We start from the raw sequence: 26,042 nt of genomic DNA on the forward strand, positions 1-26,042 counted from the left end.
CTGGAGACAGGCCGTGTACTGATTCTGTAGCAGACTGCCGTTACCTAGGTGACAGAGCCCAGCTCAGGGCAAGGTTCCCACAGCTCCCCCGGCAACCGATAAATGATTAAACCCCCAGCGAGCGGAATCCCCTGCTCCACGGTTCACTAGCTCACTTCAATGGGCGCGCCTGGGAACAGTCCTGGGGCGAGGAAAGGAGTGCAGGCTTCTCCAGAAAGAACTGCTTTATTGGCGCTAATGAGCAGGGCCTGCCCTACACCATTTCTCCTCACCTCCAACCCACCCCACCCAAGCAGAAAGGACCCTTCCTCTCTCAGCAATCATTAAAGCACCCCCTCCTCTTCTCATGTCTCTTGGCCTTTGCATAAACTTCAATTGTTGCAAACTTGCACAGCCTTTATACTAATTCCCCTCATCCCATTAACCCCTCGCAACCCTAACCCAACACTCCATATGGCAAGTGTAATATTCTCCTCCTTGCTTTTGAATTTCTCCTTAGGCCTGGTCTCTTACTCAACTGGTCACCCTCAACACCCCCCTTACTCTGCCACAATCTCTTTGCACATATAACACGTGTGTGTGTGTGTGTGTGTGTGTGTGTGTGTGTGTGTGTGTGTGTGTGTGTGTGTGTGTGTGTGTGTGTGTGTGTGTGTGTGTGTGTGTGTGTGTGTGTGTGTGTGTGTGTGTGTGTGTGTGTGTTGGGTCCAAGAATCTCTCATTCCCTTCCTGAACCACTCAATCTCCCTCCCTCCCTCCCTCTCTCTCTCTCTCTCTCTCTCTCTCTCTCCCCTATCCTGTTAGTTAGCTGTGCAATCTCCACACACGTCTCACCCTCAGTTTAGAACAGGGGTTCCCAAGCTGGAGTCCATGGACCCCTTGCCTAACTGAGTTGGTCCATGCCATTTAAAAAAAAGGTTGGAAATCCCTGACTTAGAAAAGAAAATTAAACTTCGGGGCCCTTCAGACCATCCTGAAAGAACGTGTTGGAACACCTCCACCTCTGGCCCATATCCTGTGACTTCTCTCGAGCCTAAGGTCTGTCTCATTCTTCAATATGATTAATGAATGGAGCACTGGGACAATTTGGACCTCCTGGTGTAAAGAAATTGCTGCTCAACTCAATTGTGAGTGAGCTGTTCCCCCCCCCCCCCCAACATCATAAACTGCCTGTCCAGGACAGCATCTCCTCTTTGATCTGCTGATGAAAGTCACCTCTCATCGCACTAAACTCCACATCAGCACAGTGACCCCGGTTTAGGCATGGTCTCCGATGCTGCTTTTGTGGAGTCTGCAAGCTCTCGCTCTGACCACGTGGCTTTTCCCTGGATACTCTTGTTACCTCCCACACCCTACTTGCATTCGGTAGGTTGTTTGTAGATGGTCCCTCGTGGGAGAATCTGGCCAGATGTCTTGGCCAAGTCTACTGGTGAACTCTACACTTAAACGGGCCCTTCACCTCTCCAAGTTCCTGTGACTATCTTATACCAGCACTTGAATCGCCAAGGTTTGGTTGACAACGGACCGAGTGCTTAATGAAATATTATCTTTCCTCAGGCGGTGCATTCTAGATTGTAACCTCACTTTGGGTGGGGTGGGAGTGGAGGGAAGACCCTCACCAGGTTTACCTCTAAATCTCTTGTTCCTTATCTTAAACCTTTGTCTTTTTTTTGACACCTGCTATGGGCAACACTTTCTTAATGTCTGTTCTATCAATGCCTCTCCTGGTATTGGATGCCTCGCAGGCCCCCTCAGCCTCCTTACCCCAAAGAAAGCAAACACAGATGATCCAGTCTCTCATAACCGAAACCATTTCTGGCAGCGTCCCGGTGAATCTCCTCTGCAACCTGTCCAGTGCAACCAGTACAGTTTTGTAAAGTGGAACCAAGTCCTCCCTGCAATTGTATTTTATGCCCCAGCTAATGAAAGCAGGCATCTCATATGTCTTCTTCCTATCCACAGGCACTGCCACCTTCGGGAGTCCTTGGACCACCAGCTAGGAACTATGATTGTATGTGTCACTGGTTTCTTTACATGACCTGCCTTCACTCTCCCGCTGTTATCTCAGTCAACCTCCACGTTCTCCTGGTGTTCCTCCTCTTCCCAGGTGAATTGGGAGTATTCCCCAATTAAATAAAAATCAAATGATGCTAGAAATCAGGAATAGAAGTGGGAGATGTTGGAAGTATTCAGCAGGTTAGGCAGCATTTGTGGAAAGAGAATTATTTATTGTCCACACACACCCCCCTGCCACCACCACCTTTGGCTACTGAGAACTAATTTGTGTTTCTTTCTAACCCGGTTCTGATGGATCCAGACCTGAAGCATTAACTCTGATTCCCTTTCCACAGCTGCTGCCTGACTTACTGAGCATTTCTGCTCCCAATTAAACCGTTCTTCACTGTCGAACAAATGGCCTCGTGCCTCTCATTTCCTAGCCAATAAATACTCGGGATTTTTTTTAACTTCTGGACAGTGTTCCTTCCGTTATAGTTTGCCTGTAGTGTCCTGGAGATTTACTTTCAACTATCAGAGACTCAGGATCACAGCCAGAGGTTTAGCAACCCAGATGGAGGCTCATGTTCCCTTTGCGATCTCTACCGTCCCGAGTTACCCTGAGCAGGGCTTCCCAGCTCTAATGGACAGGTACCAGTAACCGAGCATCCATGGGCCCCAGGTCGGGAACCCTGAGAATCCAGGAGTGGGGTTAACAACAACACAAGTGAATGAGGTAAAACATTTCTAAAGGAATGCTTCCCCCCTCCCCTTTGTTTTGGATGCTTTATTTCGAGGCGGTTTGCTTGGAAGGGATGGAAGGAGGCCATTGGTCCAAATGGAGCAGTGCTAGCCCTGAAAGAGTGCTGATTGGCTATTCTGCTCCTCAGCCCTGCAATTAGTCATGCAGCAGGGAAAAAGGCCCTTTGGCCCATCTTGTCCATGATGACCAAGATGCCCATCTAAGTTTGTCACATTTGCCCAAGTCTGGCCCCTATCCCTCCAAACCTTTCCCATCTAAGTACCTGTCCAAGCATCACTGAACTCTCAGGTGTCCAAAATGGTGCTGGTCACATGGCAATGTCTTGTGAGTGGCTGACAAAGCTCCTAGATATACCATGCAACACACAAAATGCTGGAGGAACTCGGTAGGTCAGGCAGCATCTGTGGAAACTAGTTTAGTCGATGATTGGGGCGGAGACCCTTCTTCAGGACTGAAACGGGAGGGGAAGGTGCCTGAATGAAAAGGTGGGACGGGAGGGGAAAGAGGGTAGCTGGAAGATGATAGGTGAAGCCAGGTATACTGGTGAACTACAGTCACGGCATCTGCAGTCTGAAATTTACTTTCTCCTGAAGAATTTGGTGAAGTTGACTCTCAAGAATGCAGATATGGCCAATGTTGGGGGAGGACGCTGCAGCGAGGCCCAAGGACAGGAAATGAACTTTTTGCTCTGTGCCGATTACAGTGATGAGCCAGATTAAGACGTTGAGGTCCCGAGAGTGGGAAATGAACTAGATTTCAGTGACTTTTCTCTCTGTACCTTCGGGCTGGAGGTACAGGAGTTGTTGCCTTTGCAGCCACTGGGATTTTGGACCAACTTCAGTCACCTCACTGCTGGGCTGACTCCACGGCCTGTGGGCTCACTTTCAGGGAATCTGCATCTCACCTTCTGCGTAATTACTTGTTCACTTTTTAACTATTTGTATGATTTCTCCTCTTTTGCACAGTGGATGTTTGTTAGTCTTTTTTTTTGTGGGCGCCTGCAAGAAGATAAATCTCAAGTGTGTATATGGTATATAACAGATTTGAATTTTGAACTATTGTCAATGTATCAGCCACATCCTCTGGCAGCTTGTTCTATTTTCAGGCCACCCGCTGGCTGAAACCTTCCGAGCAGTGCGGGTGTCCCTCATTCAAATCCTTCTTGAGGAAATCTGATCGGAATTTGGGATTCTGATGGCACTGGAATGAGTGAGAATCCACAGAGGCTTCGTGTTGTCACTGTCCAAATCCTCAATGCAGGCAAGACAATACTTCCGATCCAGTTTACTTCCTTGCATTCCCACATTATATATCCCCATTTCCCCCTCCCACCACCCCACCCAGCCAGTTATTTGTTAGATACCTCCTGGAGCAAGAGTCGGAACTTAAAGCAGTACCCCAGGCCCCAAGACATCCAGTGAAACTTCAAAGCTTTGTGACCCCCTCATCATCCATCTGGACGGATGACAGAAAGAACTGTGAGGATTTGTGCTCTGGGTTGTCAGAAGGGAAACTTGGCCCATTATTGAGGCTGTGTGTGTGTGTGTGTGTGTGTGTGTGTATGTGTGTGTGTGTGTGTGTGTGTGTGTGTGTGTGTGTGTGTGTGGAGGCCGAAGTGAGGGTGGGGGATGGTAAAGGAGGTGGCTTTCCCACACTCGCGTAACTAAGTGTCAATACCTGTCTTTGGCAGTCGGCTCCCACAGGGCGGTGTTGTGTCAACACCAGGGAGGCCCCCCTACCTTGATCTATTATTGTCTGCAAAACAGATTTACCATCGTTTGTTTTCTTTGTGTGTGGGAGTTTTCGGGGTATTTCGGACTGTGACCTTGGGAGAATAGATGGCTGCAGGTTACCTGCCAGCGTGGGCTTTGTTTAACCGATGTTAATGGCAGACTTTAAACAAACTTGGGTGGTCATTTATGCCTTTGGTCTGATGATTTACCCTTATAAACATCAGGGAAAGAAAAGCAGGCTGGAACTCCCTCCTTGAAGGGGATGCCATAGATTAATACTGCATGGCAACTGGCCCTTCAGCCCATCTAGTCCACCTTGACCATGGTGTCCATCAAGTCAGCCCCATTTGTTTGAGCCTGGCTCCTATTCATGCATCCAAATGTAGATAATGTGGTGATTGTAGCTGCCTCATCATCTTAATTCTTTTACCTTTTTTTATTTCCTCTCATATCCCCTTTAAATCTTTACCCAATGCCTTCTAACTTGTAGTTCCCCTTCCCTACAAGAAGATTTATCTTCTTGCAGGCACCCACAAAAAAGGGCTGACAAGAAGAGTTGGCAGGTGTGGATAAGAATGCTAACTTGACAAAGGGTTGTGATTGGGTAAAGGTGGGGAATGTGTTGTTGCTGATTGGTTCACCCAAAAACAAAAGGGAAATCAGTATATGATGGTCCTTGCTGAATCTGTTTGGGAATATTAGGAAATCCGTTCCCACAGAGGATGGATCTGACAAATTATCACTGGTCCCTCTACATGAAGAGGGACAGCTGTGGAAAGAGAAGGTAGAGGAAAAAGGTTTACTAACTGGGTTGAGAGGTAGTGAAGCTTAAACAATGAGGTGGACTCTGGGCTACAATATCTAATTTCTGTGTTGTGGATAGAATGGTGCACCAGGCCTCTGATTATGCCACAGAGACCACACCCAGTGGAGCCTTTGGGAGTCTAGCGTCGCAACATCTTGTGGGCCCTCGTGGTCACCTGATGCCTGAACCACCAGGGGACACAGAGATGAATCACTGGGAGAGAAGCCGGGCTGTTCTCCTGTTGAAGCTGTGGGGTTTAGGGAGTTGCTGCACAGATCAAGGTACCGCACTTAGACATAATGTGCTTGCTCTCGCTGGGGATCTTGCTGTGCCTGTATCAACTTACGCTGCCCTTTTTTTAAAAAAATCCTTTATTGACAGTGGAGCAGTCTGGGTCATTGAGCCAGTGTGTAATGAGAGGTGCAAAAGCATCCCATGAATGACAAAGCAAAACTGATAAATTAACCTGCTCTCAGGGCATTGGGGGTAGGATACTGTAGCAAAATCCTTTTGTGACATGGTGAAATGGAGTCTTTGTTGCCCAATGGAGGATGGAGAGGGGTGATGAGATGAGTGAAGTTATCCCCTCTGGTTCAAGAGCTTGAGGGCTAAAGGGTTAATTGTTTCTGAACCCGGTGGAGTGGGTCCTGAGGTTCCTGTACCTTCCTGACGGCAGCAGTGAGAAGAGAGCATGTCCTGGGTAGTGGGGATCCTTGATGGGTTCATATAGATGTGCTCAATGGTGGGGAGGACTACCCATAGTGGACTGGGCCGTATCCACTACTTTTTGTAGGATTTTCCGTTCAAGGGCAATGGTGTTTTCATACCAGGATGTGATGCAACAGGTCAATATACTCTCCACCACACATCTACAGAAGTTTGACAAAGTTATAGATGTTATGCCGAATCTATGCAAACTTGAAAGGAAGTAGAGGTGTTGGCATGTTTTCTTTGTAATTTCACTTACGTGCTGGGCCCAGGACAGGTCCTCTGAAATGGTAACACCGAGGAATTTCTACCTCTGACTCCCCGATGAGGACTGGCTCGTGGACGTCTGGTTTCCTCATGATGTCAACAATCCGCTCCTTGGTCTTGCCGACGTTGAATGAGAGGTTGTTGTTGTGACACCACACAGCCAGATTTCAAGCTCCCTCCTACGTGCTGATTTGTCAGCACCTTTGATTCGGCATGACAGTGCTGTCAGCAAACTTAGATCCACCATTGGAACTGTGCTTAGCCTCACAGTCTTACATATAAAGTGAGCAGAGCAGGGGGCTAAGCACACGGCCCTGTGGTGCACCTGTGCTGATGGTGATCATGGAGGAGTTGTTGCCAATCCAAACTGACTGGGATCACCAAGTGAGCAAATTAGGTACTGAGGTACTGAGGCCAAGGTCTTGAACTTGTTGGTTAGTTTTAAGGGGATGATTATGTTGAATGCCAAGCTGTAGTTGATAAAGAGCATCCTAATGTATGCATCTTTGCTGTCCAGATGTTACAGGGTTGAGTGAAGAGCCAATGAGATGGCACCTGCTGAGGATCTGTTGTGACGGTAAATAAATTGGAGTGGATCCAAGATGTTTCTCAGGCAGGAGTTGATGTGTTTCATCAGCAACCTCTCAAAATACTTAATCATAGTGAATGTGAGCAGTTTGCCACATTCTTCTTTGGGTTGGGGGAAAAAAAGAGGAAAAAAATTCCAAGCCCTTCACATTCTTTCACTTTTCAATAATTTTATATTATAAAATATATAGCCAGGAGTCTAAACCAAAATTAGGTTCAGATGAAGGATCTCAAGCTAAAGCATCGATGGCCCATTTCCCTCTACAGATGATGCCTGTATCACTGAGTCCCTCCAGCTATTTGTCTTTGGGTCTTGTCCTTCCTTGTTTTCCGTAGGTTCACCTGACATGCTCATTTCGTTCACATGAAGTTGTATCTTGTGACACCTGCAAGCCAGAGTTCTTCCACTAAAATGTGCTTTTCTTTTAAACCTCACCAGGTACAGGCTTTGAGGGAGAAGCTGAAAGCAGCCAATATCCACACCAGCGAATCAGAGAATGGTTTACTCAGGAGGTTCCAAGAGGTGACCAACACGCTACAGGAAAAGGACGACATGATTCAGAGGCTGGAACAACAGCTGGACAAGCAGGTGTCTTAGCGAGTTTTCTTTCAGAGACCAGCTCCATAAATTGTAATCAATCCTTCAGTTTTATTTTGGAGTAAAGGGAAGAAGACCTTGTCAATCTTTTTAAAGAAAAGAATGTTTATTTTTTTAAATTCTACCAAGTTGGACTGGTTTACTAACTATGTTAATGTGTAATGTTTTCAAGGGAGGGTGTCTCAATCAAGGCCTTCAATTTCCTTCTCTTGCTTGCTACCTGAAAACTTTGCCCCATCCTTGGAAAGGTCTTAAGGGATCTTTCTTTTCTTGAACCGCAGAGCTATTGAAGCACTCCCTCGGAACTGCAGAGATAAATCTTCTGCACCAACGTCTGGTGTGGGGCTCATTTCTACAACCTTCTCTTTTGGATTAGAAGTGCACAGTGACTCGGGTCTCACCTGTTGTAGGCAGCACTCCATCCGCCTCTTCGGCGTCAGGCTTGGGCAACCTGTCCCAGCTGTAACATTACACTATTTTCCTTTGTGCTGTCTGACTCCATGCCAAAGACAAGAATAAAATCTTCCAAAATCAGGCCCTTCGGCCCATCAAATCTGCACTGACCCCCATCATGCATTTATTTACACAGATCCCATTTTATTCTCCTCATCTCCTCTCCCTTCCCCCATGCCAAAGTCTAGCTAGGCACCAGGGTGGCCAGTTGGCTTACCAACCCACATGCCTTTGTGATGTGGGAGGAGACCAGAACAGTTACAGGGAGAACATGCAAACTCCACACAGATAGTACTGGAGGTCTCTGTTGCTGGAGCTGTGACTCTGTGCCATTTGCCTACTTCCTTTCCAAGTATCTGGTGCTTGATGCCCAGTGTTCGGAGATTGTCAAATATCAGTGCACGTTTTCGCAGTATCTGGGTGTGTCTGCTGTTAGTTATTTTAATGTTTAAACAGCTCGTGATCTGATCTATTCACAGCTCAGTTTGCTGCTCCAACAAGTTATTCAAACTCAGTAAGAGAAATTCCTTCTGAATTTTAATTTCCCTTTTTCCCCAGAACAAACTGAGGGGCGAGGAGGCGAAAATAATTGAAGAGAAGGCAGCCAGAATCAAGGAGTGGGTGACGCTTAAGTTGAGAGAAGTAAGTCATGGTGCAGTCTTAATGTGATTTTTGCAATGCTTAAAAAACACCGAGTAATCTCCCACAATATAATGAACCCACCAGCGTCAAACAGCAGGGAAACAGATCCTTCAGCCCACCAACTCTGTACTGACCATTCACGCTGATCTCAATCTCTACAATAACACATTGCCATCAATTCCCCCAGATTCCACCACGACTTACAACAGCCAATTAACCTACCAACCTGCACTTCTCTGGAATATGGGGGGTGGGGGGTGCTGGGGGACCCAGAGCTCCTGAGAGAGACGAATGTAGTTACAGGGACAATTCACACTGGCTGCAGCAGAGGCCAGGGTTGAACCCAGTCCACTGGAGTCAAGAAGCCCAGCTCTTCTAACCACTACTGAAGCCCATCACTGCTGGGGCATGGGCCTCCAACAGCAGCACGCCAGAGGAGTCTATCCTGGGCATGTTCTTGGTCTTTCAAGGTGTAGCTCCTTGAAGTTTCTTCCTCTCCCAGAGTGAGGTCTTTGGAGCTTCTGTTGACATTTCTATAGCGCTAGGTTTTATAGGATGGGGTTGCTAGCCCAGTGCCCAACTGTCCTTTTGCAGCCAGGCTTGGGCCATCTGTGCTGGACTTCCTTCTAACTACACCACTGGGCTGTCTGCCTTGAAGATCAAGAGAGGAGCCTTGTGATGTAACATTCACTTGCGTCTCCACATTTATTGTATTCAGTTGTGGTTTTCCTGCTATAGGAAAATGCCGTTATGCTGGAAAGAGTGAAGAAGAGGTTTCAGAGGATGTTGCCAAGACTGGAGGGGCTGACTTCGAGAGAGAGGTTGTGCAGGTCGGGACGACTTTCACTGGAGTGTAGTGAATATGAGTAATTTTGTAGAGGTGTGTAAAATTCTGAGGGACATAGATAGGGTGAATGCACGCCCTCTGTTTCTATTTCGCAGGGTAGGGGAATTGAGAACCAGACGCTTTGGTTTATGGTGAGATTTAATTAGAATTCAGAAGGCAACTTTTTCACCAAGAGCATGGTCAGTACATGGAATGAGCTGCCAGGGAAGTGATTAATGTACCTCAAAGTTCAAAGTAAAATTTCGAATGGCCTTACTCATTCGTAAGGCCAGTGATGTTGTGGGAGTGGAACTGGACTCTCTGACGGTGGTGTCTGAAAAGAGGATGCTGTCCAAATTGCATGCCATCTTGGACAATGACTCCCATCCACTCCATAATGTACTGGTTAGGCACAGGAGTACATTCAGCCTGAGACTCATTCCACCGAGATGCAACACTGAGCATCATAGGAAGTCATTCCTGCCTGTGGCCATCAAACTTTACAACTCCTCCCTCGGAGTGTCAGGCACCCTGAGCCAATAGGCTGGTCCTGGACTTATTTCCACTTGGCATAATTTACTTATTATTATTTAATTATTTATGGTTTTATATTGCTGTATTTCTACACTATTCTTGGTTGGTGCGGCTGTAACGAAACCCAATTTCCCTCGGGTTCAATAAAGTCTGTCTGTCTGTCTAATCAGAGTACATACATGTCACCACATACACCCTGAGATTTGTTTTCTGCGGGCATACTTAGCAAATCTATAGAACAGTAACTGTAAACAGGATATGTAAACTAAACAAACTGCAAATGCAGATATAAGTAAATAGCAATAAATAATGAGCGTAAAATAATAAGATGTCTTTAAATGAATGTAGTTATCCCCTTTTGTTCAAGACCCTGATGGCTGAGGGGTAGTAACTGTTCTTGAACCTGGTGGTGTGAGTCCTGAAGCATTTGTACCTTCTGCCTCATGGCAGCAGCGAGAAAAGAACATGGCCTGGGTGGGGAGGATCTTTGATGGGTGCTGCTTTTCTACGGCAACATTTCATGTGGTTGTGCTCGATAGCTGGGAGGACTTTACCCATGATGTACTGGGCCGAGTCCACTAGCTTTGTAGGATTTTCCACTCAAAGGCATTGGTGTTCCCATACCAGGCCGCACTGCAGCCAGTCAGCACACTTTCCACCACACATCCATAGAGGTTTGCCGAGGGTTTTGGTGACTTCAGAATCTCCGCAGACTCCTGAGGAAGTAGAGGCACTGTTGTACTTTCTTCGCAAGTATTCTCTGGGCATGGTTTTAAGGAGCTTGGAAATAGGTACCGAGGGGATGTCAGGGGTAAGTTTCTCACACAGTGGGTGGTGGATGCGTGGAATGCACTGCCAGTTGTGGTGGTGGAAGCGGACGTGGTCTTTTAAGAGCCTCTTAGACAGGTACATGGAACTTAGAAAAATAGAGGGCTATGCGCTAGGGAAACTCTAGGCAGTCTGTAGAGTAGGTTATGTGGTCAGCACAGCATTGTGGGCCAAAGAGCTTGTAATGTGCTGTAAATTCCTATGTTCTATGTATATTTTTATGATACCTGCCTCAACAACATTGAAAAGACACTAAGACAGGTACATGGATAAGAAAGATTTGGAGGGAAATGGGCCAAACGTGGGCAAATGGGACTATGAGATGAAAATCATAGTTGGCGTGGACCAGTTGGTCCCAAGGCCAGTTTCCATGTTGTATGACTCGAAGACTTGCAATGCCACCAAGACCCAAGCTCCCTAATTGATATTTCAGTGAAATGAAGACTGGGGCAGAAGTCCTTTGCTCCTGGATTATTTTCAGGGACTCCCCCCTGCCCCTGTACAGGAGCTGCAGTCTCTTCTCACGGAGGACTGATTGGCACAACCAGTGAGGAAGATCAGAGGGACAGAGTGGACGTTATTCAGCATGCGAAGACAGCTCCCCACCGGACAACTTTCCCTCATTACAGCGATCCTTTCATGTTCTTCACACACACATCTTCCACAAGAGAAGTCTTTGGACAGTGATGGGCCCAGCCACATTCTCCCCATCTTCCCCTCTCCTCTTCCCAGATTCTTTAGGTCAATTCGACATGGAGCAGAGTCCTAACCGGGCCCTTGCTGCCAGAAAACCAGGGGCACAGTCTGTGCACTACATAATCACTGTGGCATCTCAGCATATTCCTTGACCTCTGGCCCTCTGTTATCATGGGATGAGTAACTTGCATTCTTGCATTCCTGGGATGTCATAATATTATTAGGCAGGCAGGCTGTTGACCTTTGGGGTGGAAACCCTGCTCGCTGTGTATTTCTTTCCTTCCTGTTGCCTCTCCATAGTGGCCGCCTCCAATGCAGCGACCCGGGCTCACAACTGTCACATGTGAGCCTGAGGAGTTAATAATCAGTGTGCTGGCCAACCACTGACAACATCCAAGCTGAGCTTTTGTGTCACCACGTGGGGCTGTGCATTTCCCAACCCGCCACTGAAACGAATAATAATTCATCAGATTGAAGACACAAGCCAATGCACACGTGTTTAATAAGGTTTAGCTTGCCACTGTCGTATACTAATTCCTGTATGCATTCTCCTTGCTCTTTCCAGCACTGAAAGAACATAAGGTGTAGGTTAAGGGATGTAACTATCAACTCTACTCTGCCTTGCAGTTCATGCGGGGTGGGGGGGGGGGGTATCCCACATTCCCACTTACCCCTCTCCAAGGGAGAGATCGGCACTGCAAGTTCCAACCCATCCACTCCACACCCCTCCTCTGTTCCTTTGTTCAGGACACTGACATCAGAGTAAAGACTTTCTTTGTGTCTACCTGTAAACTCTAGTCAGCCTTTAGATTTGCCTGCTCTTGAAGACAAAATGGTGTGGTTAAGTTATTAGAAGTGTGTTATATTGTTCAGTGTTCGATAAAGCTAACACAAGCCCAGTCAGTGTAACGTATATATTTGTCAAGGAAGCCATTTGGCCCATCAAGTCTATGCCAGCATTACCATCAGTCTGAATTCCACCCCTCCCCCCCCCCCCCCCCCACTACCTGTTCTGTCTCTCATTCCTAATCCCCTGCTATGTACCCACACTAGGGGTAATTTACATTCTTAAGATAATGACTTTTGGGACGAGGCAGGAAATCTGGAGAAAAGCCCAACAGAGGGAACATGAAAATTCCACACAGTGCCGGAAGTTGGGATCGAACCCATGTCAATGGAGCTTTACTACTAGCTGGACCTCCCACAGGCACTGGAAGCTGGTGAGCAGCCTGATTCCTTCCCAGCTTTACTTTTCTCTTCCATAGCCACATGGTCCTGCTCCTTCCGTCAGCTCATCAACTCCTCCCCAGGAGGATCTGGTGCAGTTTGCACACTGTGACAATAGGTCCATAGAGGATGCAACTGCACTGGCTGTCCACTCTGCCTTAGACAACAGCAATACTTACTGCTGTTTATTGGCTACATTTCAACTCCAGAGGACTGGTACATCATCCCCTCCGTACTAATCAACAAACTCCAAAACCTGGACCTCTGTACCTTTTGTCTGTAACTGGGCATCCTTTTTGGGGAAAACCACAGTCAGTGCTGACAATCAAACCAGACACACATCAAGTATGTGTCCTTAGCCCACTGCTCTACTCTCTTTACACCGTGACAATTCAAACACCATCTGTTGATTTGCCAATAACACCACTGTTGTTGGTAGAATCTCAGATGGTGACAAGGAAGTGTACAGATGTGAGATAGATCAGCCGGTTGAGTGGCATCACAGCAATGTTATACCCAGCAGTAAGATCAAGGATTTGATTTGGGCTTCAGGAAGGGAAACGGGGAGAACAAACACCAATGCTCATTAAGGGATCAGCAGTGATAAGGGTGAGCAGTTTCAAGTTCTAGGGCAGGCATGGGCAAACTACGGCCCGGGGGCCATATGCGGCCCGTTAAGCTTTTTAATCCGGCCCGCAGAACTTGATGAAATTATATTAATAAACCTTGTTAACGTTTTTTCCCCGCAATTCTGGCGTTTTCCCAATAGATGACGCACTCTATATACATTGACCTTTGTTAAGGTGCAGCGTATTACTCCACATTTGCGCTTTACTCTTTGTTCGGCTCGACCTATTTGTGTGAACAGGCGTTCAGCGTCATGAACGTCAACAAAGCCAGCCACAGATCCAAGTTAACTGATCAACACCTCAGATCCATCCTGAGAATCGCCACAACAAAACTAAATCCAGACTTTGATGCGCTGGCTAAAAAGTGAGACCAACAACACTGTTCCCAGTGAAATTAAAAATAAGTTTCTTCGTTGTGTTATGTAAAAAAATGCATTTGAAAATATTTTTTTCAATAAGCCTTACACGTTACATGTCATTTCTGTTAAGTGATGGACATGAGTAGTGCGCAGGTGCACGTACGTTCTCAAAATAAAAAATGCGCTCCAGATCAAATAACGCGCTCTGCATACTGGCTCACTGTTCTGTCTTTGTGCTGGTCGTTGTTGAGTTTTGGCACAGGGGACAATTGAATAAGAAGGAGCAGGACAAGTAGACCTGCATCTCCTACCGTTTTTGAAATAAAGACAGTCAGGAGGAGAGTGATGATGATAATATCTTGAAGGATAACAGAATTTTCAGTGCTTTAAAATAATAACTGTTACTATTAAAAAAAGCTGTATTTTATTCATTTAATTTTCAGTGTTTTAAAAGTCATTTCAATAAATAGCTAAATACCATGGGACTTCAAAGACAGATATTTTGTTGTAATGCATTTGTTCATTTTCAATTGAAATTAAAGCACATGTTTTCTACATATCCCATGATATTTTCTCTTATGAAGTGTATTACCAAAACACTCCGTCCATCTGCTTCTGGTCCGGCCCCCCTATCAAATTTTAGAACCCTTTGTGGCCCACAAGTCAAAAAGTTTGCCCACCCCTGTTCTAGCGCCATCTCAGCGATCTTTCCTGGACAATGATGCAATCACAAAGGCACACCAGTGGCTATACTTCACTAGGAGCTTGGGAAGATTTTGTCTGTCACCAAAGACTAGTAAATCTCTACCAATGTTTCATGGAGAGCACTCTCACTGCTGTATCACCATCTGATATAGTGACTCCTGTAAACAGGATCAACAGAAAGCTACATGGGTTGCAGACTTGGCCAGCTCAATCATTTTCTCATCTTCAAAAGGTGATGCCTTATGAAGGCAGCATCCATCATTACAGACCTTCGCCATCCAGAATGAGCTGCCCTCTTTACTACCATCGGGGAGGAGGTACACGAGCCTGACAATGCATACTCGCTGTTTTAGGTACAGCTTCTTCCCCTTCGCCATCATTTCTAAACCCACAAACATCCCTCAATTTTTTGCTTTCTTTTTGATTTTTTTTTTATATATTACTGTAACTTGGTAATTCTTATGTGTTACACTCACCTGCTAAACCAAATTCCACAGCATATTTCATTAATAATAAAGGTGGTTCTGATCCAGACCCCAGATGGCAGCTGTGGCTCTGGGACAGTGGGGAGGACTGCAGTCGAGGCCTCCCATTTATTCCACTCAGAACTATGAGAGAGTGAGTTCATCTCAACCACATTGTCCTGTGGAGTGGCTCAGGTGTCCTGTGTTAAAGGAAATTAGTCTTCATCAATAGAAAAGTGCTGGAGGAATTAGTGGGACTGAGAGCCTGATGACCTGCATCCCAGAGTTCTCAGAGGTTGCCATGGAAATGGTGGATGTACTGGTTGCCATCTTCTAATTAGCTGTAGATTGTGGAATGATTTTCATAGGGGTGACGGGAACTTTTTTTTAAAGGAAGGTATGTGAAACGGGAAACACAGAGGAGTTAGCCCAACAAGAGTAGTATGAAAGTGCTAGAGTCTAGATTCAGGTGAATTTAATGTCATAAACACCAAGATAATGTTTGCTTGGTATTCCCAGAATAAACAGTACAAAAAGTAAAATTAAGTGTGTTGATAAATACAGTGACAAGCGTAAAATATTAGAATGGGACAAAGTATGACAGAGTGGTGTTTGCAAGGAATGATCTTTCTGCAAACAGCACTCTGAATGAGTTAGCACTTGGTCAACAATACAGTGATCTTGACCCTGGCGCTGTCAGTGAAGTTTCTGTGGAGATTGCATGCTCTCCTTGTGACCACATGATTGTCCTCTTGGTGCATCTGTTTCCACCCTCTTGCTGGCTAGTGGGTTAATTAGTCACTGCAGCGTAGCCCAAGTGAGACCATGTGAGCAGAAGGAACTGTTGAAAATGTCAGAGAAACTTGGTTACAGGGAAATAAGTGAGGAATGGGACTGATGGCATTGCTGTGAGAGCCAACATAGGCTTAAGGGATGAATGGCCTCCTACATCATAAGGAAATATAGAATTATACAGAATGGTCTAGGATTGGTTGGATATGTAAATGATGTTACATAATGATGTATCAACATAACTGTGTATTTAATATTTCAGTAATATTGTAAATATATTGTTTGAAGCATACTTGTTCATTTAAATAATGCATTATGGGATATGTAAAAATACCTGAATTGCACAAGTTATGATGTTACCACGTGATTAGCGTGCGGCTTGCTTAAAGTAAAAAAAAGAACTAAGTCTTGCATTCCCAGTCCTGTGTCTTTCTTTTAATTAGTTTAATGTTTTGGAGTTTACACAACATAGTGATTTTTAAAATGAACCCAAGACGAGTACCTACCTACTGAAGCACAGTGAGATACTCGAGTTAAAAAGAGAGCAGCAAGAAATGGTCAGTTGAAAAAAAAGTGCTGTACAGAGCAGCATGTTTTCTTCACCAAAGATGATAGTTTTTTTTTAAAAGGCAGAAAGTACAAGAGTTCATGAGTTCATAAACAGTGAGTATTGGGTAATAATTCTAAATTTTAATAAACTGAAATTACTAGCTACATCGGAAGGATAGACACGTACTATTGCACAGAGATCACTGCTCAATTAGCTCAGTATACATGAGCCAGTTTTTTAAAGCAAATGGAATAACCAATGAAAAATGGTTTTGCTGAGTGCATTGGGTAGAAAGGCATACAGTTGGCTTAGAAGTTTGACTGCTCTTACCGAACCAGCTGAAATTAGTTTTGCTGATAGCGTCAGAGTAATGCAGGAACATTTAGAACCAAAATCCTTGTTGAATGCAGAATACTTTAGGTTTCACAAGCGGAATCAAAAGAAAGGGGAGTCCATTTCAGCATACATGGCTGAATTGTTTGATCATTGTCAGTTCAGTGATGGGCTCTATGATACACTGAAAGATCATATACTTTGTGGAATCTTACAAAAAAGCATTCAAAAATGTCTCCTAACAGAAGTGCAACTTGCATTTAGAAGAGCAATTGAAATTGCTGTATCAATGGAAACAACAGACAGACAATTGAGTTGCAGTCAGGAGTGAAAGTGAGGGTGACAAGATTGTGACATCTAAGTAGAAACCGGCCTGGCCAAACAAACTCTGTCACTGTTGTGGCAGGAGCTCATGTACACCACACCAATGCAAGTTTAAAGGTGAAACTTGCAGAAAATGTAACAAACTAGACACAAACTAAGAGCATGGCAAGCTGATAAATATAAATGGACTGCACAGCGAAGAGAAAAAACTAAAAAGTCAAGTTTCAGTTTCAAAAAGAACACCAATCTGCATGCTGTTGATGAAAACTCTAATGATGAGTGTGAAGCAGGACTGGGTTAATCTTGAAATTTATAGTGTGAACACTAACAATAGACAAGCAATATGGCTTACACCAGAAGTAAACAGCATATTAATTAAAACGGAATTGGACACAGGCTTGGCCATTTCATTCATTCAACAGAATGAGTTTGGACAGCATTTCAAAGGTATTAAACTGAAGCCTGCAGGTATCCAAATGACAACTTGTAGTGGAGAAAGGATAATTGCTGTTGGAATGACAGTCGATTCAGAGAAATACAACAACTAACAAGCCATATTGGGCTTGTATGTGGCAAAAGCAGGAGATCCAGCATAGTCGGGATATGATTGGCTGAGACAACTACAACTTGATTGGAAATCCAAATACAGGCAACTGGAAGCAAATTTTTTAAAAAGTTACTGTATGATACCACAACTGTCTCCATGCTGTACTCATGAACCATGGCCCAACAGGGTCAAATGGGTCTTGGTGTCAACCTCTGTGCCTCTGATTGGAAAGCATAACGAAGGACTATGCTGTTTAGAAGAAGCGTAGAAGTGATTAAATCAGTGGTCCAAACTACAACAGTTTTTGTAGGCAACGTATCTGAGAAAGCTTCTGATGTGTTAATCAGGCAGTTATTTGCAAAATGTGGCTTGGTTTTCAGTCAGAACAGTTCAAGGAGCTTCAGGAAAGTTGTAGGCATTCGGCTTTTGTGAGTATAAAGAACCAGAATCTACTCCGCATGCTTTAAGGTTATTGCATAAACTTCAAGTGGGAGACACAAAGCTGCTTGTAAAGGTAGATGCAAAGACCAAAGTCCAGCTGGATGAATGGAAGGCCAAAAAGAAAGGAGTCAGTGGAGATACAAAAACAGAGGATGCATCAAAAGATGTTAATGAGGAAATGAAGAGGAGAGATCAGAATGTGCCTTCCCAAGATCAAGATGAACAAACTGGAAAGAAAAAGGAAGGAGAAGAAAGGTGTCCAGAGCTGTCAGAACCACTTCCTGCAGTCTGCGTCAACTCCTACAACCAGCATGGAGGCCCAGAAACTGTGATTATTTCACAGTCACGTCTCACCTGCCAAGCAGAGTGACTTCCTTTGTCACGAAATACATTATCCCTCAAGAGTAAGAAATCCACCACAGCGATTAAAATATACTATGTTGTGGATGTCTGTATATAGTAGTTGTTTTGTATAGTATACTGTGTGTATGGTTGAGAAGCATTCTATATCGAGTTGGTTTATAGCTAAGCAGGGGAGACTATGAAGTGTAATCTTCAATGTAACAGAAATGTCCCCCTTCCAAATGAACAAGGTGTGAATTTTATTTTTTGGAACTAATTTTAATCAATCTGGAAATCAAAAGCAACAAAAAAGTTGTTATCAGATGTAAACCCTGCCTGGTATTTAATATTTCAGTAGTATATGAGTAATATTGTAAATATATAGTTTGATTAAGTGTTCTTGCTGATTTAAATAATCCATTACGGATTGCATGTAAAAATACGTGAATTGCACATGTTATGGCGCACCATGAGTGTTTGCCTCGCTGAAAGTGAAACACGAAATTAGACTAGCATTCCTGGTCCCACCACTTTCATCTAATTAGCTTAATGTTTTTGGAGCTTACAAAACAACAATAACATTCGCTTCTTTCTTGTTCTGCTTTTTGTTACAGTTGGAATTTGAGAACTATCATCTCAAAGTGACCACCCGCAAGCAAGCTGAAGAAATCCAGGCCCTGCAGAATAAAATTCAAGGTTATTTCCTTACTAACATGGACAGCTCCAGGTTTGGCTGAGGTGTTCTAGTTCTGCTACAGATACACGGAGGAAGTAAATGCTTTTTTGGCAGATCAGGGAATCAAGGGATGTGGGAACTTGGCACAGCTGAGGAGGTGAGCCTGAGGCAGATCAGCCATGATTGTATTGAATGGTGGGGTAGGCTTAAGGGGCCGAATAGTCTACTCCTATTTATTTTTAATCTACTGGCAGCCAAATCTCTCAGGCCATCAACACTTTTAATACTGTTCCTTTCCCCATTCTTCATACCTGATTTAATATCGCTCTTTCAGCCATCGTCTTTGTCCATTTGCATAATTTGCCCTTTAGAATTTTGGTGTCCGCTTCACAGCTCATCCCCGCTGGACTGTGTATTGTCAGCAAGCTTGGCACCCTTATCTAAACTAATTACTTGGATGATTAACATTCGCAGTGGTACAGCCCTTTAACCTATGCATTCGAAAGACATGGCTGACAGTCACCTGTTTGCATTGATCTTGTATTAATCCCATTCCTTTTCCTTTTCTCAACTCCCTTCCCTCTTTCCCCCACCCACTCACACACTTGGGGCAATTTGCATTGGCCAATTAAGCAACATCTTTGGGATCTGGGTGGAAACACAGACATCAGGAGGAAGCCCTCGTGGTCACGGGGAGACTGCCCGAAGCTCGCACGGACAATGCCAGAGTTCAAAGTTGAACTTGGGTTGCTGGAAGTGTGAGGCATTGGCCCCGCCGACTGCACCACTGTGCCGCCAGTAACTGAGGCCCCAGCTCTGACTCCGCATCCATTTCCTCACACCCCTATGTCGTCACTGCTTCCCAGCCCGAAAGCAGACTTTTTCCAACTCTGAAGTACCTTCCTCCCACCCAAAGAGCCATATGTATCACCTGAATATTTAAGAAATACCATATTTTTTTTAAATCAATAAAAAAGATTAAAAATGAAGAAATACCAGTAAACTTTTTGTCTTTCCTGCTAATACTTATTAAAAATAATAATTCTCCTTTCCCGTAGACATATTGACTCTCTTTATTCCTGTTAAATGTCGTCAAGTGCTTTGGTTTATAACTTCTCCAATAGTGAAACTTTTTCCCAATAACTGACGTGTGATGTGTGAACACAAACCATTACTGACACTGTGTCAAGGGAATAGACCAGAGTGGGTTTTGAGGTGGAGAGACAGAGGGGCTTTTTAATATGTCTGAGAGTGGCTCTTCCTATATTCTCTCTCTCCCTCACCCTGCCTAGTGGGAGTAATGAATAAACTCTTTCACCTTCTGATTATCCCCAATAACACAATCTCGGTGAAGGAAGCACTAAAGGACATCAATGGGAACTAGCTGAGAAGCTGAGCATTGATACATTTAGTGGTTTAAGGAATGCTTAATCTTGGAGTTTAATGTTTGACTGCTTCCCATAATATTCCATATGACTAAATCACTCATTAGAAACCAGTGATCGATTTACAACTCTGACATGTAATCCATGGCTTGTTATTCAGTAACAAGAGATTAACTGGTAGGAATGTTAACCTTAAATTGGACTGAACAGTTATCGTTGACTCCTTCTCACCAAAACTCACTCGGGTGTAATAACCCTCTGTCCCTGCCCAGTGTCCGTTCAGTCCCTGCTCTCCTTGTCCTGTAGGGAATTATTGAGTCTGCTTGTACATTCACATTTATTTAAGTTTGATTATTGACGTTTGTGCATGTGACTGTTCTGTGAATTGATTGCTGATGGTTGTTTGCATTCTTGTCTTGTAACCTGTTAGTCACTATTGTGTTGTCAGTTCTGCTACTGTCCTGTGTTTCATGCTTGGCACCAAACCACAATCAGTTCTGGTCTGTCTCACATGCTGTACTGGCAATAAAGAGATTCTGATCCTGATGTTCTTCACCACTTGGATGAGGAGGGATAGTGTAATTTTGTTTTTTGTTTCCCAGTGAGGGAAATGAGGAAAGGTTTGGAACAAATGGGCTTTCTTTTATTTGTCAAGTTCCAAAAACAATGGCTGGAAATTCTCCCCCACCTTAGCAGACTAATTAAGATCCATTTTCTGCTTGTGTTAGGTTGGGAGTTAGGGACAGAGAGAAACTGTCTTCGGCCCACTGAATCCAAGATAACCCTCAAGCACCAATTGACACCAGTCCATTCTATTCTCCCCAAGTTCCTATTAACTTCTCCATCCCTACCCCCCAGCCCAAGCCTCCACCACTCACCAGCACACTGGGCTGACCATGATATTCTACACACAAACTGTTTTCAATGTTGGGTTCAGCACGTGTATTCTCAAAGTTTCTATAAAAGATTGAACTTAAGCTGAGGTTGGTCATTCAGCCTGCCCACCAGCCTCTGCCAATCAATAAGATGAGGACCAATCTTCTATCTGAAAGCTGAACTTGGAGCAACCAACTGTGCACGAGATTGAGTCCTCCCCAGGTTATGACCAGCTCCTGTTTCTGAGGAAACTTCATTACCTCTTCATAAGTTGGGATTGTGACCATGAACTCAGCTCCCTCATACCAGAGGATGCCTGCAGCCTCACATTGCTGGTCTCCCAAACACCCTGTGTTATTTGTGGGCTGAACATAAGGTGGCTGTTTATAACCTGGGGAGGACCTGTGTCTGCCAATTTCCCAGTCATTATTTTCATCACCAGTGTTCAGCTTACAGAGGGAGTGGTGTTCTGTCTAGAGAACTCTCCTTGTGTCATCCAGAAACCGAGCACAACTCCGTCAGGTTGGGGGACAGTTGAGAGGACAAAGAATAAAGAAATCACCAGGTAGTTCCTGAGGGGAAAAAATAAAGGTTGCATAAATTTAATTTGTGTTTAAAATAATAATAACAGTCACAATTGAAAGATGGAGTAGACAGATGGGGAAAGATTCTATTTCGTCTGGTGAGTGAAACTAGATGTGAATGTAATCTTCAAATGAGAACTAGACACTTAGCCAAGAAGGCAGGAAGGGCATTTTCACTGAAGTTAATGAAAACCTGCATGTCATTTTCCTTCCAAAGGAGTTGTTTAAACCAAATGGAGACTGGTGATTGTCTTACTGGGTCAGGGTGCAAATGAAATTAAACTGCAACTCAGCAATGATTGAATTGATGCAGGAACAGGTTAAGTAGGCTGAAAACCTTAAGTGTTTGTTGAAAGAATGATGGAGTTAGTTTAGACTAAGATGGTTTCAAGTGCTATGGCTGGAATGGTGGAGCAAACTCGATGGGCCGAACAGCCAGAATCTGATCCTATATCTTATGGACTGAATAGTACAAAAAGCACAGATTTGTGAGCTCCGTAGGTGGAGATTTTTCATGTGATGTGGAGTGAAACAGATGCCCCCCCGCCCACTCCCCCCCCCCCCACTGTACCCTGCTCCCTCAGCAAGGACTGAGTGAGAACAGAGCCAATCATGAAAGAGGATAGGTGGAATTTGGATATCTGCGTTAGGGTGGGGAGGTGGAGAGGGTTTTGGACTGTAATCCTTGTCCAACCTCTGACTTGCGCTTATGCTTAACACCCATTCCTTCCGGCCTATTTCCTGTCTCTTGTCCTATCACAGCCCAAACCCCATTGTTGTCGAGCACCTCCATTCCCATCACAATGCAGGTTGCCCATGCTCTCCTTCAGAATCCCAGCTCTCCTCTCCCAGGACACTATAATGCCCTGCTCCACTGCCATCACACACTCCATCCTGTGTCTCTGTACTCTGACCTTCCCCCACTTCCCATCCACTCCCACAATGTCTCTCCCATTCCACCCAGGGGCAGCCTGTGCCAACCTCAGCCTCACCTGCAGATGCTGAAGCTATTGTCTGATGTCCTGCTGGAATCCGTGGATCCAATCGATCCACGTACGACCAATGGTGAGAGAAGTGTGATTGTGCAGCCCCACCCCTCCGGGATTGGGAAATTGAGAACTGGAGGGCATAGGCTTAAGGTGAGGGGGGTAGATTTAACAGAAACCTACAGGGCAACTTTGTCATCCAGGGAATGGCCCGTATGTGGGATGAACTGCCAGAGAAGGTGGTTGAGGCAGGTACATTAACAACATTTGAAAGGCACTTGCACATGGTGAAGATTTGGCAGGATATAGGCCAAACATGGGTAAATGGGACTGGTTTGGGTGGATATCTTGGTCAACATGGACCAGTTGGGCCGAAAGGCCTGTTTCTGTGCTGTATGACTTCATAACCTGCCAGCAACCAACCCCCATGACAGGGAGATGGCACCTCTGCTATTGTGGTTGTCAGTAACAGGATTGCTTTTCTGTTGAACAGATTTACAAGGCAAAAGGCTGGTGACTGGTGTGACAGAGGTGTCTGGTTCTCCTCCTGCGCCCCCAGCTCCTCGGACACCCACTCCGCCAGGAAAGCCTGACCAAACCGCACGGCCTCCGCCTGACGATGAAAAGGAGCTGCGTCAGGAGGGAAGTGACCCGACAGCCGAAGGGAGTCCAGGCGGGGAAGCCGGCCTATGCGCCTGCAGCCTGGCCCCAGCAGCGTCCAGCCCGGATGTCTGGGATCACGGGGGCGAGTCACAGCCGTCGGCAGACAGCCCGGAGTGCGGGGGACTGAGGGCTGAGCACGCCAGGCTGCAGAGGGTAGCCAAGGAAGTTCTGAGAGCAGTCTCAGATATCCAGAGTGGATCCGCCATGCAGAAGGAGTCTTCCTGTGAGGAACACAACACCATGTTCCACCGGCAAAGACTGGACTCCTCGAGCGAAACCAACGGCCCAGACCTCCTCCTCCCCGCCAGGCCACCTCCCCTGCTCTCGCTGCCCTCGCCCAGACCCAAGGCAGCTGCGCCTGCGCCACTGAGCCTGGCCACCAGCGCAGGAACCAGCATGACTCTGCCCAAGGTCAGGACCCCGCTGGTGCCCAGGGACAGCATCCAGCTGGCAAAGAAACACTGCAGCCAGCCCCAGGCCGGCGCTGAGCGGCCCAACCACGTCGTCTCCATTGACATCTCCTCCTTCAAGCCCGCGGCCATCCCGCTGCCACCCGTCCAGCTGCAGGAGACGGACATCGACGACGTTTCTGAGCAGATGGAGACGGACGAGTGGGCCCCTGCTGCCGTCCACGACACGTCCCGCTTTTCGGTGGAGGCCCCAGGTTCTGATTGCTCCAGGCGCATCTCTGCCAGCAAGCCCCCACCCCCACCACTGCACCGTTTTCCCTCATGGGTAAGATTACTTCCCTGGACCTCTAACCCCCACACATCCCCAAAGACATTGGAACACTGTCAGCCCCACCCACCTGGATGATGCGTCTTTACCATTCCTCACTGCAACGGTCTTCCAGTAAAAGATGACAGGATTGTCCTAAGAACAAAGGCCATTCAGCCCATTGTCTGTGCTTGCCCTCAAGAATAATCCCATCATTCCCATTCCAAAACATTCTTCCATCTCCCTCATGTGACCATCAGCTCCTCCCAGGTTCGACCACTCACCCACACTACTGGCCAGTTAACCTACCATCCCAGCTTGGGAACTTCAGGGAATCTGGAATGCTGGGGTGGGGGTGGGGGGAATTCCTCACAAGTCACAGAGAGGACGTGTGCCTCCAACACAAGTAACTCTTGAGTCAGGATTGTACCCGGGCAGCTGGAGCTGTGAGACCATGGCATCAGCTACACGCCGTACAATCCACCGGGGCTCAGTATTGCCCTCCTGCAGTGCAAATATCTATTCTGACATCGCCAACCAACATGAAAGATCTTTCAATTGCCCTCTCAAGGTGACAAGGCCCCACCCCACTTACAATGAAATTACCTCTCCCCCATCACTTTCTAATATGGCGGGGTACTCGGCCCCCGTGAATCCAGAGGACTGGACACTTCCACTGCGGAGTTTGGTGCTAACAGGCCTGCCGAATTACTGGGAGTATATTGTTATTAATCCAATTCGCTGTTTTAAAAGGTGTTCAGTTGACCAGGAAAGTTCACTGGGGCTCAAGATGAGATGGTGGGCAGTGAGGAAGCGCGGTCCTTGTGATAGGCAGGGGAATTGGGGAAGTGCTGAGTGGGACCTGATTTCTAACTCTGCTCCCTCTCTATACCCCTTCCTCTCGCCTAGGCTCCCTCCCCATCCCCCATCCCTCACGCCGCACCCCCCCCCCCCGTCTCGCACGCACACATCCACCCTCTCTTCCACACACCACCTCTGAGAGGAAAATGGCATCAGCCATGATGAAGTGGTGAGGCAGACTTGATGGGCCAAATGGCCTAGTTCTGCTCACGTGCCTTAAGGTATTCACTAGCCTCATGCTGTGTGGCATTTCCCTGGTGATGTGCACACTTGGAGTTTTGTTAATGGGCACTGGCCTCGTGCACACCCATTTCCATACCCTGTTTCCCGTGAGGTGTGGGGTCAACCGCAGGCAGAAGCCTTCTCCACAGCCCACCCCCACTATAGTCGCACGTAGGAGGCAATGATGCAGCTCCTGTCTTCATCTGTCGAAATCCACAAGTATAAGCCATTTCTTCCCAAAAGGCAGGAAAAGAACAATTACTGGAATGACACGTCTCGGCTTTCTATTTAGTTCCTGTCAAAGCTGCTTATTGTACGGTTGATCTGAGCTTCCGACTGACAGCAGCACAGGCGAGTCCCGACAGGCCCCGCTTGTACTCGGGTGCCTACACAACAGCCAGCCTCAAGAGCAAGACAGCTCTCACATACACTGTCTGCGTGCAAGATGTATGTCATCTCACTCGCAAAGTAGTGTCGAGTGTTGAATTTGATATGATCTGCTCCTCTCTGCAGGGTAAACTCCCTGTCTACGGACAGGCTGGGTGTGTCCAGTGCCTTGTCTTGCTTGGACTGGCATGGCACGAGTGTAGAATGGTTTGTCCATAGGGTAATTCTCCCAGGATCACATGTGGCTTCCCTCTCTCTGTAGAACAGCTTGTCACTGTGTGCAAGAGAGATGTCGGGTGCTGGAATCTGAGTGAGATCTCTGCCGGTCAGGGTCAACCATGGATATTGCGTATGAGCTGTCTAGACATGCAAGCCTGGGCAGTACGATATGGAGAGTAAGCTTCCCCTCTCCACACAGCTGATGAAACCAGAGGAACGGCAGAGACCGATACAGTTTGTACCAGCAGCGTCACAGGAGCTGTCAATCATGCTGAACTCAACATTAGGACTACCTTAAGGGAGTCCAGCTCTGGATTTTT

The 26,042-nt window shown here is 46.1% G+C and overlaps 1 protein-coding gene across 5 annotated transcripts in view; it reads left to right on the forward strand.

Annotated features, from left to right (window-relative positions):
- plekhh1 (pleckstrin homology domain containing, family H (with MyTH4 domain) member 1) overlaps positions 1-26,042 on the forward strand; it is a 140,027-nt gene that overhangs the window by 44,598 nt on the left and 69,387 nt on the right. For 3 of the 5 annotated variants that reach the window (XM_059953337.1, XM_059953329.1, XM_059953344.1), the window contains 4 exons: positions 7,296-7,445; positions 8,466-8,549; positions 18,761-18,842; positions 23,147-24,051. In XM_059953337.1, coding sequence (XP_059809320.1) covers positions 7,296-7,445; positions 8,466-8,549; positions 18,761-18,842; positions 23,147-24,051 — 1,221 coding nt within the window. Of the gene's footprint in view, positions 1-1,980; positions 2,105-2,172; positions 4,016-7,295; positions 7,446-8,465; positions 8,550-18,760; positions 18,843-23,146; positions 24,052-26,042 lie in introns of those variants that run through there. The other 2 variants (XM_059953362.1, XM_059953352.1) reach the window with 2 other exon arrangements.

Source organism: Hypanus sabinus, chromosome 2 (genome assembly GCF_030144855.1).
Source record: "Hypanus sabinus isolate sHypSab1 chromosome 2, sHypSab1.hap1, whole genome shotgun sequence".
Taxonomy (NCBI): domain Eukaryota; kingdom Metazoa; phylum Chordata; class Chondrichthyes; order Myliobatiformes; family Dasyatidae; genus Hypanus; species Hypanus sabinus.